Source organism: Vigna unguiculata, chromosome 3, assembly GCF_004118075.2.
Source record: "Vigna unguiculata cultivar IT97K-499-35 chromosome 3, ASM411807v1, whole genome shotgun sequence".
Taxonomy (NCBI): Eukaryota; Viridiplantae; Streptophyta; class Magnoliopsida; order Fabales; family Fabaceae; genus Vigna; species Vigna unguiculata.
In genome coordinates, this window is record NC_040281.1 from 55,582,060 (window position 1) to 55,595,413 (window position 13,354).

Consider the following 13,354-nt stretch of genomic DNA (forward strand, 5'->3'; position numbering starts at 1 on the left):
TAATGCACCACGAGGGAGCAAAATATGCAAGAATAACAAGCATAAGATTGAGTTTTCCTCTCTTTTTACATGTAGTCTGAACTACCTTTATATACTTGTCTTTTACTAATTACCTTAAGTAACGTTTGGATTCTTCCATGAATGTTAACGAATGTCTCATTGTAATTGTCTTAACATCCTAAGTTAGTCTATTATCACGGTTACTATAGTTCTTACCTGCTTTTGTTTGACATACATCTTTTAGGCTGAGATGTACTCGCTCTACGTGATAAGTGTGATATGGTTCTTGATGCTGCACTATGAAGATTGCTCTAACCGAGATATGTCAAGACCATCTTGGCCTAGATGTATTAAACTTCACACAATTGGTAGATTGTTTTGACTGAGATGTGTCAGGACCATCTTAACCTAGATGTATGAGGATCATCTTGGACTAGATGTATCAAAACACAAGAGCCTTACACCATACATTAGCTTCCCAGGCTCGTAGCAAATGAAGTGTAGCAATAGTCTGAATCAAGCCTTACACAATATATGAAGGTTGTCATGATCGAGATGTGTCTGAACCATTTTGGCCTATATGTATTAGGATCATCTTGGATTAGATGTATCAAAACCTTCATGGAAAAAAGGGAAGGAGTTTGAAAAACAATCATATCTTTAGTCAATATGTACTGAAACCATCTTAATTGAAATATGCAAATCAACACAATCTAACATGTGCAAGTCCTACACAATGCAATAATCAATATTTTTAATCAAGATGTATTGAGACCATCTTGACAGAGATGTGCAAGTCCTCCCAATACATCTAATAAATTTGTATACTCATCTTAAATTAAAACAAAAAAGAAATCGGATTAATTTATACAAGATGTAACTCAAATCAATTTAAAAATTGAACTGAATTAAGTGATTCAGATTTTTACTGGTATATCTAACTTTTTCTTTTAAGATGCACTCGTTATGAATAGAAAACTAGCACTTTTTTGGTTTCCCGCCAGTAGTGTTCTATTTTTTTTCTTTGTTAGAAAAAAATAAAGAAAAGGCTTTGCTTTTTTATGGTTTATTTCAATGACCTCTCTTCTAACTATTTTACCATTCTAGTTGATTATATATATTTCAAGTGAAATTTGACACATAAGCTACCTATATTAAAGTTTTTAAATGAGACAGCTTTAGGCAAATGATATAGACAAATAAATATCGGGGGCCAAAATAAATTTCTTATACATGTGTTGCAATTTAGAAAGTTGAAAGATAAAGGTATACTGGAACTGATAAATTACGTTAAAGAGCACGTTACATGATACGAATGTTTTACACACAAATAAAGTGGGAAAGTCTTTTTTATTGAACCTTTAATAAAATAAAAATGGAAAAAAAGTTGGAATTCTAAAACGAAACGCAAACACCAACACTCATACTCATGCATATATAGTTTCGTCCTAATAATAAATACGATTAAACAATTCTCTACGTTAAAGAGCACCGCTAAATAACACGAATGTTTTATGCAAGAAACAATGCGATATCAAGTGGGAAAGTCTTCTTTTTATGATTCTTTGATAACAAATGAAGAAAAAATAGGTTTGAAATGTGTACCTATACTCTATAACTGAATAAGAAATGACATCTACCTAAACTATTAAATTCGAATTAAGAAACAAAACAATTACCCTCAAAATGCGAATTAAGACATCATTGTTCATTCATTCTAGAGGCTAGTGTGGAGAAAAAATTGGAAAACGAACAATAATTTCCTTTATACGCAATTTTATTCACATTATTCATACAATTAAGCAATTCTACTATTTTTTTTTAAAAGATTAAGTTGCTTAAGTTAAAACTCCTTTTTCTTTTAGACGTAAATGCATTCCCTATTTTTGGTTAATCATGCCATCACCGTATGAACGCAAATCTCATCCTTAATCATTCATGAAAAGTTTGCTATACATCCAGAGTTTTTAGTTTTTATAGGTGTGAGGTTGAAAATGTATTCTTTTATGTTTAATTTATTATTAAAAGTAATATTTAAAAAATATTTTAATGGTTTTTTTTATCTTCTATATAATAAATTATGATTATGGAACATAAAAAAAAAGTCGCGTCTTTTGAGATGCAGCATATTATTTTTCAGTGGAGATCCTATAGAAAAGAAATTAGTGAGGGATAAAATATCTTAGTCAATTAGTCGTATCGTTGTTTGGAAATATATATATACCTTGAAAAATTATCTCACATATACTACTTGTTTCTTTATATCCTTTCTTCTTTCATTTATTATAAACTCTTTTTTAGTAGTTTTTAAATGATAAGATTAATATGAAGTATTTACAAATTTTTCCCTCAAGATATATCCATTTCAAGAAAAAACAATTCCCCAAATAAATTTATCTCTACATTAATTTCTAAACTAAACTCATTTACTATTCACACATTCCGAATTCATAATAGTGAATACTGTCACTAAATTTTCTTTTCCTCCTTTTTTTCCAAATTTTTAACAAACAATAGAAAAATTAGACAAAAAAATCGATTTTCCAGGAATCAAATTTCGTTCGGTTTTCAGTACGGAGTAGGTATGTTGAGAATTCCGTTTTTAGAGTGTCAAGTTCTGAACAGTAAATAGGTGTAGTTTAAAAATTAAAGTAAGAATTGATTTATTTGGGTAAATTTTTTTAAAATTAATTTATTTTGAAAAAAAAAAGTATTTAACGGAGAAAAAAGAAAAAAAGTATTTTAAAAGTGGTAAAAGAATTATTTTTTTTCTCTTAATTTATTCTTCATTGTTTTCAACCAAACACTTGTTAAATTTTAATTTATATTGCTAGTACAATTTTATCGTATTTATTTATGTTTATACCTACCAAACACGACATAAATAATTTGTTGAACAAAAATACTAACTTTTATGAAGATACAAATTTTGTGAACCAGAATAGAAGCGGAGGTACAAGGAAACTTACTATATCTCAAAGGTCAAAGAAACACAGAAAAAATAACCGACCTATTATTAGTGCAGAGTGATTTAGAACGTTTCCAACAAGAGTTTCTTACCGTTTCCCTAATTTTAAGGAACTCGCATCAAAACAGTATTATATTCTGAACAAATAACGCTTATAATTTAATGTGGTTAAAAACTTTCTATGTTGGTGTTAATTTCCATAGTGTAAAAGAATGAGTTTTGTATTATATAAATATATAAAATATTAGTCTTATATTCCTGAATTAAAATAAAGTAAGAAATTTAAGTTATGATAGTAAAATGCATCCCTAATGTATCATGCAGTTGCATGTAATATTTTGGAAGTGATGAAATGAAGCATCATTTTACAGCTACGCCTATGGTGGCTAGGTACTATCCCTTTAGGGACAAGTAAAGCATGAGTTGTAAAAAAAAAAAATGGAGGTACTCTGTGGCTAGTAACGGTAGGTTCAGTTATAAATGAGTACCTAATTTCTGTTTTCTAGATGCACCAAATTTAATTGAACTGAATTATTTTGACCATTAATTGAATCAAAGGTAAAGTGCTTAAGACAGTATATAAAGGACCTTCTTTTCCCTCTTACCTACACTCTCATTCATTCCTGTTTCTTCATCTCTGAAAGATGCAGAAATAGGAGTTCTCTTGCAGCCCAAAACACTCTCTGCATAACTTCATCGTGCTGTTTTGGACTGAAGGGAGCTCCTTCTTCTTCACTTTCCTCTATTTACCTTCATTCCAGTATTAAATTTCACCCATTTTCAGGTTTGCAAAGGTAAAACCAAAATATTTCGTCATTTGCTCAATCTCTTTTTTCATGTTGCAGATTCCATCACAAAGGGATGTTTTACCGATCCAAGATTTCATTTCAGAATGAAACTTTTCTTTTCTTTCTCATGGATGGACAACCGCTCAAACTTATTTTTCTTTTAATATCTTCACTCTTTATTGAATATGCTTCAACATGAGTGTGATAACTAAAGATACTAAAGGATCTGTCCATTGAACTGTAATTGGTTTATTTTCAAATACAGAGAGCTTCCTAGTTGCTTAGCATTCTCCAATAGATCTTCGACAATTTTTAATTTGAGAAATTCTACCTCATCTTTAAATTAAGGAACTTTCTCTGCATCCTTTAGTGTATCCAAATTCATTCAATTATTGAAAAAAAGAAAGAAAACAGATATATTTCTATGTCTATTTTTATTTTGATCGTACTGGATGTGTAGGGTGTTTGCCACGAAATTCCTTGCTGTTCAAGAACTACACCACTTGTTCTTTAAACCCATTTCTTTATCCACCTTAATTCCTTAAAAATATACACATCGTTTGTGCAGTAACCTTCTCTATGATAATTTCCAAGATTAGTTTATTTCTCTCTGCAAACATCGGGCTGAGACACTAATTAAGGTTTAATCAACCTCCCTTTGGACAAACCACCACACTAGTTTTGAAGGGTAACGTTGCAGATTTCAAATTTTTTTAAACTGCAAAATCTTCTTAAAATATTTTAGTGGTTATTAAAAACATATTTAATTGGATCTGATCCTGCTGAAACTTAATTTAAGATTTGCTCTAAACTTATTCCTTAACTTAGTTTACAATAGACTTAATAAACACTTGGTATAAATAAGAGTTTTCTCATCCTCTTCTCTTCCGCGTTTTCTTCTCCTTTTTGATAATTTTAGATTTGGTCTAAATTCATTCTTAAACTCGATTTTTAGAAGATTTAGAAAAAAAAAAAACACCTAGTATAAATATTCTCATGTTTTTCTTCCTTCAGTGTGTTTCTAATCAAGCTTTACAAGACACGGTAGATCTGTTGTAGCAAATTATTATTGGAAACCATATTGTATACCTAACTTGCTCGTTTTGTAAATAGTCTCCAAAAATTTTTGCGAGTTTCTGACTCAGTTAACGTAAAAACGTATAAATTTTGTCAGTTTTATAAAAAGACTTGTTAGTTACGCCGTCCAAATTATTGTCGGAACATGTTACATCCTGAAAGCATCTTTTGCAATTTCCTTGAAGAAAATGAATGACTTTACACGTTGAATTCACGAAACTGGAACTCGGGCATTAGGCAGAAAAAAATCTTGTAAAGCATAAGTTTGTACGTATAATTTTATCAAAAGTTCGCAATCTATCAGAAATTGTGATCTTAGACTGGTAGGAGTAAATGGGTTATCAGTTCACACGCACTGAAGGTAGGTAATGGCGTTGCAGGTACTATAACAGCTCGATAAACGACAAAAACGTTGAAGAAAGATTTTTACTATCGTAAAGAAAATTTTATTACTATTGCTAACATACAACATAATTTACAAGCCATAACTTTGTACAAGGAGACATGTGATTGCAAGTGTTAGTGACTTAGTACTACATTGGGATCATTTGCTGAATCTGGCGCTGCTGGTTTGGAATATTGCAATTGAAGCGAGAGCATGACCATAGTTTGTCCTCTGATAAAGGCACCACAGGGATGTTATCACAGTTGCAGATCTCAATCATCATGCCATCTGGGTCATGGAAGAATAGCTGATCAACGTAGATTCCACTTTCCTCTACTCTGCTCTTCACGTACTCTATCTCCATTTGCTGCAGTCTTTTCTCCACGCCTGCTATACTTTCACACTGCAACAATGCATAATATGTATTAATGACTATGCATCAAAGTTGAAATGGAACAAGAGAAAGAGAGAGAAAAATACTTGGAAAGAAATGTGGTTGTCCTTAGGATTAATGGGAGTAGTTTTGGGCATGCCTCCTGGGTCTTCTGATTGGAGAAGGTGTATTCCAATGCCATAATTGAATAACCTACCACGATCAATATCAAACAAAAAGGCAATTAATTAGTATATTCAATTTTATGCAACTTTCTGTTCATCACATGCTTTGGCTATTGAATTAACCAAAATTTCGGTCAACGGTGGAAACATATCTCCTAAAGTTTATGAAATTTCAGTAATACAAATGATTAAGCTTACCATGCACCATTGAAGTCTAACGAACTAGGTCTTTTAATAGGAGAAAACCCGAGAACATTTACGTAAAACTCAACGGACTTCTCCAGCGATGCACACACAAGTGAGATATGATTCAATGACTTGAGTTGCAGAGGGTTCGACATTCTTTCTATCCCTTTTGGGTTCTGTCAATCAGCACAACGTTAAGAAGAAAGAAGATGAGAAAGTGGTTCTTCTGAGAGGTATATGGCGGTGCAAAAATTGGTTTCAAGCGTATGAAAGAATATTGTTGATAAGATAGAGAAAAGCCATGCGTGCTTATATTTATAGTGGGTTGTTAGGGATATGCAAATATTTGTTCGTGCATGTTTTAGAAGTTTCATGTTTGAAGTTGGGATTGGATTCAAACAAGGATTTGGTTACACGTAGATTTCTTGTTGATGAATCAGGTATGGACAGCAAGTAACACTTATCTTGTTTTACCGACACGTTAGTTTGTGTGTGTCTTAGTGACCTAGTCTATTACTTTTTGTTGCGGACAAAAACATGTCATTGCTCGGATAAGTACTAAGAAACTTGCAATTCAAACGCAGATAACTGTCAACACAAACCTTTTTTCCTCCTTACAAAAGCGTTTGTTGCCGTTCAACTTTTAAATTTCTTTTTTTTTTTTCCGATTCTTAACAAGTGAAATTTGTTTCTATTATTTCAGAATTATTACTTCTATCATTTTAATTCGTGATTAAAAAAATAAAATATTTTAACTAAAATTAAATTAATGACTATTTTGAATCATATTAGTTTATACTCAAAAGTAAAAATACCACGCTCTTTCGTGGATTAAAATAATAATAAATTAAAAATTATAAAATACTGTAGATTTTAATTAAATTTCAAAAATAATTCATTTAAAGTAGTGAAAATACAGGAAGAGATAACGAGGATATTCGTAATGTTAGAAACACATTCTTTGGCATGTTTTTTAATTTGTTTAAATGATATCAGTAATAAATAATTACCAGAAGAATAAAACACATGCTCAGAGGTAATGATGAACAAACTTATTCGAGTGTGTATTTACAATATTTATTGCCAAAAAAAAAAAATCAAGCTAGCATGGTGAATTGCACGAGTTGAAACATAAATCAATAGTAAGCAAATAGCAAACTTGCTGATAAAAAAGTGGAAGTGAGTTACTCACAATTATTCAAATCTATCAAGTATATACAATGTAAGGATTTGATGATATATTTTTTAGGTTCAACTATGTTTGGTCTTCAAATTTTGGGGCTAATTTTAATTCTTTTTGTCTTCAAAATATTTATTTAGTTCCTAAACATTAATTTAAAAGGATTATAGTCAATTTTATCTTAAATAATAAAAAAATTATTTAAATTTAGAGATTAAAATCATTCTTTTAATTTTGAAAGATTAAAATTTAAGACACCAAAATTAAAATTATTCTTAAAAACATAATTCAACTTTATTCACGCAAGAAAATATAGAACGAGAAGAATGCAATAAAAGATGAGTGATTGACACAAGAAATTTCAGAAGAAGAAAAAAGTCAAAGTACGTCACCTAATTATTTGTTTTTCTTAGCGAAATAAGCCCACAATTTTCGTTTATTTGTTTATTAATGAAGAAGGTAAAGAAAAATACAAATTTAGGTTATCTTTCGTTTATTGACGCTGTATTTGTTAATATTGTTATTATAGAATTTTTTTAATGTACTACCTACAAATCTTTATGCTTTAAGTGCAACGCCTTTTTTCTATTTTTCAATCATAAAAAATATATAATTTACTAATTAAAGTATAATATGGTTTGAATGTTCAAATCGATAATCCAAGTATAAATTTAATTCATATTCATGACCTACAAAGTTAAGAAATCTTAAGATTTTATCTAATTATATTTAAAAATGGTAGTAATAAAATATGATGCTTTCTGAGCTTTTGAAGGACTTGTCAACTGTCTGTTAAGTTTTTCTTTTCTTTTTATGGAATTCACCCGAGATTTTGTGTATAAAATGCGTTGAATTCTTAGATTGAAATGGAATAGTTTTTATTTAAACTTGTAACTAGTGTGAGAATGGTCAAAGTAGTATCAAGAACCTTCTAAATATTTTTAAAATTGAAGATGTTCTTAATTCCAGTTCCACCTTGCATCGTCATCATAATAATAGTTTGAGTAAAAAGGTTTAAATTGAATTGATTAAAACAACTATTGAATGTTTAATAGTTTAATGGATTAATCAATATAGTAAAATAATATTAAAAAATAATATAATATTTTCAGAGTAAGTATGAGATAGATTGTGGTAAACTTATTTCTGTTATGTTAAATTATTTAATAAACAAGTAAAACTTAAATCATTGTATAATATAAACTAAATAATATCATTTTATATAAATAATATATATCTATTAAAGTGGAAACTTTTATCATTACTAGATAAATGTTTAAAAACAAAGTATATTTTTCAAAAACATTGAGTTGGGTTGAAACAGCCTAAAGTTTCGAAAGTATTTTCAATACTTAAAACTCAAACTCCTAATGTTTTTAATAGTATCTTTGATAAAAACATGTTATTATAGCATTAAGGTAGTTTGTTTCTCATGATGGATTCTCACACAACACGGATTTGTCATAAAAGTTTGAAAACCAATATAGTTGAACATGAAAAACATAATTTTTTTTTTAAACTATATTTTGTGTTGTGCAAAGATTTGCCAAATAAAATATTATATATATAATAAAAAATGTGATTAATATTATAAAAAGTAATATAATATAATAGAAGATAAAATATAATAAAATATTTATTTTTTCATTCTAATAAATATAATTAATTAAAACTTAATAAAATATTTATTTTTTATTCTAATGTAATAAATATTTATAATATATTAATAAAAACTAATTTTAAAAATATATTTAATTTATTATATCCATTACATCATTTAAAAACTCCCACAAATCTTTCTTCTAAAATTCTTTATCTATTTCTTCAAATTCCTTAATTCAAACAATACCACAATTATTTCTTTGTCTCCTCAAATTTATCCACTCATTTTTCTTTCCATTTTCTCAAATTTACACCAGATAGTAGAAGATATTCTACAAAATGCCCTTTCTTAGTAATATGTATTTATGAGAACTATATAAGTGGATCCACCTTAAGCTATTACAAAAAGAATTTATTGGTAACATTTTACAAAAGATTGGAAACTGTGAGAAATGTCAATGATTTCAAAACTTTCATGAACATGACATTGTTATAGGAACTCCAACTTAATGACAACTAGATCTTAGGGAGATTCCATGAGAGAAAGACAGGTGTCAACAATGTAAACATACATTGCTGGACAATGATCAAATCACAAGTTACCTTCCAAAACCTTAGGAATCTAATGTTGCTATTTGTATGGCATAACAAGTTTCAAGATTACATTACCTTTTTCCTTTCCAAATTTCAAAACCCAGAGATTATAAGAGAATATAAAATTGAATTAAGATGGATTAATATGTTAATAAAAGTCTAAGTATATGGATAACAATAATATTTTGAAATATAAAACAATTAGACATCAAACTGAAGTAATTTTGAAAATCTCTCCAATCCATTATCAATTATAAGGGTTACCTTCTTCATTCCCCATCACACACTCGTAATGTTTAAACAAATTATTTGGTCTCTTGTAAAACATATTTCCCCATTCCATTCAACCAAATACATAATAAGAAAAATAACACTTCTTAGGTTATGAAATTTCCTTTATTATTTTATTTTAAGCCACCAAACACATCTACATCTTCTAATGGAAAGTCTCAACAATTTGATTTTTTTCTAATTGAGAAAATACTAATTTTCTAGCATCATTTGAAGGAAATATTTATCCATCGAAAGTTTTCTTTTTTTGGAATACATTCCAACTTCGTCCCGAGAACCCTGTCAAAAAGTTTTCCTAGGCTTATTTTTTATTAAATTTATCATTGTTGTAAAAGAGAAAGTGCATTTTGAAGATATTTCTGGGAAATAAGATAACGTGAAATATATCATATATAAATTCTTAAATCCAAATTTGCTGAGAATCTGTTCAGATCATCCCATATTGATGAGATAGATGTAGTTATGAATCATATTTTTTCAGAAAAGAGAAATGGAGTTTGAATCAAGCTTCCACGTGTTTTGGTTTTGTTTAATTAAAATTGAGCATGAAATGATTTTGAAATAAAAAAGAGTTGGAGGAAGATTCGAAGGGTTCCTGAATAAATAGAGACAAGAAACGAATCTCCCTTATTTACATCAACAAATCCTTATTATTTTTATGGAGGAACTTGGAAGAATACCATAACAACTCTCATATACCTTTGTCTTTCCTATTTCCTACTCTATCAGGAGAAAAAACGCTCACGCATGTGGGTGCGCCTACACCCAACAACTGCCAAACCCTCCTTCTTTCCACTCTTCCCTGTAACCCAATCGCAGATTCTGTTTTTGGTAGCTCTAATCAAATCAAGATCGTGTCTTTCTTCAAGATTCAGTGTTATTGCTCCCCTGCGTCAACTGGGTTTCCGCCAATTTTCAGTTACTCCTCTTCGGCTCTGCTAGATTATTCAATTCCCAATTCGCTTTTCCCCTTTTTCTTTATTATTGTTGGTTGGTGAGATTTCCTCGAGTTTTCGAGGTTGGCGAGGGTCATTGTTAGACGTCCTTTCCTTCCACCGGTGTGATCATTCCTTGGTTCAGATTTCTGTATGCGACGATGATTTCTATGCCCCGGTTGCTGTGGTTGCTGTTGTATATGGTGAATTTGTAGGTCATGAAATTCGTCAAGAAGGGATTGCTTGGTGACGCGTAATTGGGATTTGGAAAGTGTATCATTGGTTTTTGGAGTCATTAAATTAGATCAGAGGTGTTTTATTTGTTGATTTTGTGGAAAATTACATTTTGTATTGCATAATTTGATGGTTGGTCTTGCGAATAGGAGGGTGAGGATCTAGGTAGGTTGTGGTGGTTTGTGTTTGTACTAGTTGGGAGGTGGTGTTTCTGCAATTTATTTGCAATGTCTGGTGGAACACCGCGAGGGAGTGGTCGATTTATGAGGCAGAGGCATAGCCAGGGGTATTCAAGCAGTGGTGATGACCTTGAGGATGATGCATGTTCGAGGCACCGTCCCTTCTTGTCCCCTAGTCATCCACCAAAGACGTGGATTGAGATGCTGGAAAATTTTCTTTGGCTTGCTTCTGCTGCTTTTGTTGTGTACTTTGGCGATCAAAAATCCAATATGATACATCTTTTGTGCCATGACAATCGAATTAAAAGGTAACATCATTCAAATTGCAGTCTTTTATGCATATTGGTTTGAATTATAGTCATATACTGCCACTGGTATTTCGACAATCTCAGAGTTCATCGTTTCAAAGCGGCTATTGTATGCATTATTCACGGAAGATTATTGTATCAACCATGATAGCAACAAATAGCTGCAAATCCTTGACTCATGTTTAACCTCATGGTTTGGGACATATAGTTGTTCAGGAACACGTTGAATATATGAATTATATGGCGTTGAGTAAACTTTTGCCTTACCTATCATTAGTTTAAGTGCTTCTTGATCTTTTCTACTATCATTATCAAGTTGACAGCATTATGAGCCATGAACAATTGATGAGGACCAAGGAACTGAAGATATTGGTCAATATTTTGTATCTTCAAGTGTGATTTGTTACTTTATTTCCGTGGCAATGCTTAGGCCAAAATGTGTCATTGGGATAATTGTGAAATCGTACAGTTTAGAAGGTGTAGACTGTAGGAAGGATAGGGAAAGCAAAATTTATTTTACTAGCATATGCCCTTTATTTATAGGATAAAAAACAGGTTAGCCTTTTCTTCTATTTCTTGGATGGAGGAGAGGGGATGATATTTATGTGCAATTAGTTGGAGAAACTCTAGTATATGGTTTCTTTTCGGTTAGGACATTCATATCTTGATTACATTGTTATTTCTGTAACTTTGGCTTTCAAAGAACTTATTGATTGTTGTCGTAGTTAATTTGAAGCAAAGATTAAATCATCAACCCTGAACATAAAAATAGTCCGTACTTTGTAACCCATGACTTGATCCTATAATATGACATGACTCATTAAATCTTATCGACTCCCAGCCATTGACATGCATATATCTGCCATGGATATATTAAGCTAAACAACATCCTAACGGATATTTGGACATGAAATGACCTTTATTATCCTATTTCATTGGATCTATCCGCTCTTGGGTTATAGGAAATAATACCTATTTTGATGATGTATAACATGAGTGTTGTTGTATATGTTAGTAGATGTATAAATTTGAAATAATGAAAGGAATCTGAATATTTAATGGTTGTGATTCTGATAGACTAGATTCTACTGCTACTTTTATCATTATCATAATTTTCACAATCTTCATTTTATTGCAGACTGCCTTTGTATCTTGGGATGATAGGTATTGGTTTGAATACAATGATTTTCATTTATACAACTTTCTTGGCCTGGAGTGCTCGAAGGTTTGATGAAAAATGGGGATTTAAAAAATGGGAAATAACAACCTTATCTGTGCTGCCATTCGCCACGGCATTTGGAATAATCTCCTTTTGCTTGTAAGGCACTGCCAGATCTTCCATGTTATATCTCAATTTTATTTTATGTTAAGGCGTTTTCTTATTTTCTTGACTCTATCCCTTGCTTCTTCTCTAGGTTCTCCTTTGCTTTGTGGCCAATATGGAGTTTTTTGACACTTCCTCTTCTGGTATATCAGTAGTTTTGTTTCTCATTGTTTTTATGGTTTTAGTGCTATATATATTCTTGTTTTATTATATACGGCCAAAAGGGTAAAGTTGTGCTAATCACCTCATTGCCCTATGCTCTGCAGTTTACACTATTTATGGCAAGCATGATAATAATCCCTTACCTCATTATTGGGACACTGCGGCCTGAATACTATGATGAACTCCGTACAGATTAAGCCCTCTCATGATTGAAGCGAGGAATAGTACTGACTTAGATGATAAGAGTTTCTAACACATGTCAATGAATGAGTGATTGGTTGTTATGTTGTTTGAAGTTTTGTCTCCGACTAGCATGATGTGTATTACATGTTATGCTTTCCTAAACCGGCGCTAACAGTGAGCTAATATTCTTTTCATCCATACTGTTTCATTAGGTTAGAGTGATGGTAATGCGGCTACAGGTACAGATATAGGACTTGTTGCTAAAATATTCAGTTCTATCAGTTGGTTGGTTACCTTCGTTTTATGATATCATAGCAGCATTTTTACACGTTTTCTCGGTGGCAGTACAAGAGTTCGTATAAGCTCTCAAAACTTTTTTAAGTTTCTCATTTTAAGACTG

The 13,354-nt window shown here is 30.8% G+C and overlaps 2 protein-coding genes across 2 annotated transcripts; one reads left to right on the top strand and one right to left on the bottom strand.

Moving 5' to 3' along the window:
• Nucleotides 1-5,256: 5,256 nt before the first annotated feature.
• Nucleotides 5,257-6,254, bottom strand: LOC114176646. The gene is made up of 3 exons (XM_028061756.1): nucleotides 5,975-6,254; nucleotides 5,699-5,804; nucleotides 5,257-5,621 (listed from the first exon to the last, which is right to left on the bottom strand). The coding sequence occupies exons 1-3, from the start codon at nucleotides 6,115-6,117 to the stop codon at nucleotides 5,367-5,369; spliced, it is 504 nt and encodes a 167-aa protein (XP_027917557.1). The 5' UTR covers nucleotides 6,118-6,254; the 3' UTR covers nucleotides 5,257-5,366.
• Nucleotides 6,255-10,218: 3,964 nt separating this feature from the next.
• Nucleotides 10,219-13,283, top strand: LOC114174948. Its single transcript, XM_028059683.1, has 4 exons — nucleotides 10,219-11,285; nucleotides 12,424-12,603; nucleotides 12,701-12,752; nucleotides 12,876-13,283. Exons 1-4 carry the CDS (start codon nucleotides 11,026-11,028, stop codon nucleotides 12,966-12,968), a joined length of 585 nt encoding a protein of 194 aa, XP_027915484.1. The 5' UTR covers nucleotides 10,219-11,025; the 3' UTR covers nucleotides 12,969-13,283.
• The last annotated feature ends 71 nt before the right edge of the window (nucleotides 13,284-13,354 follow it).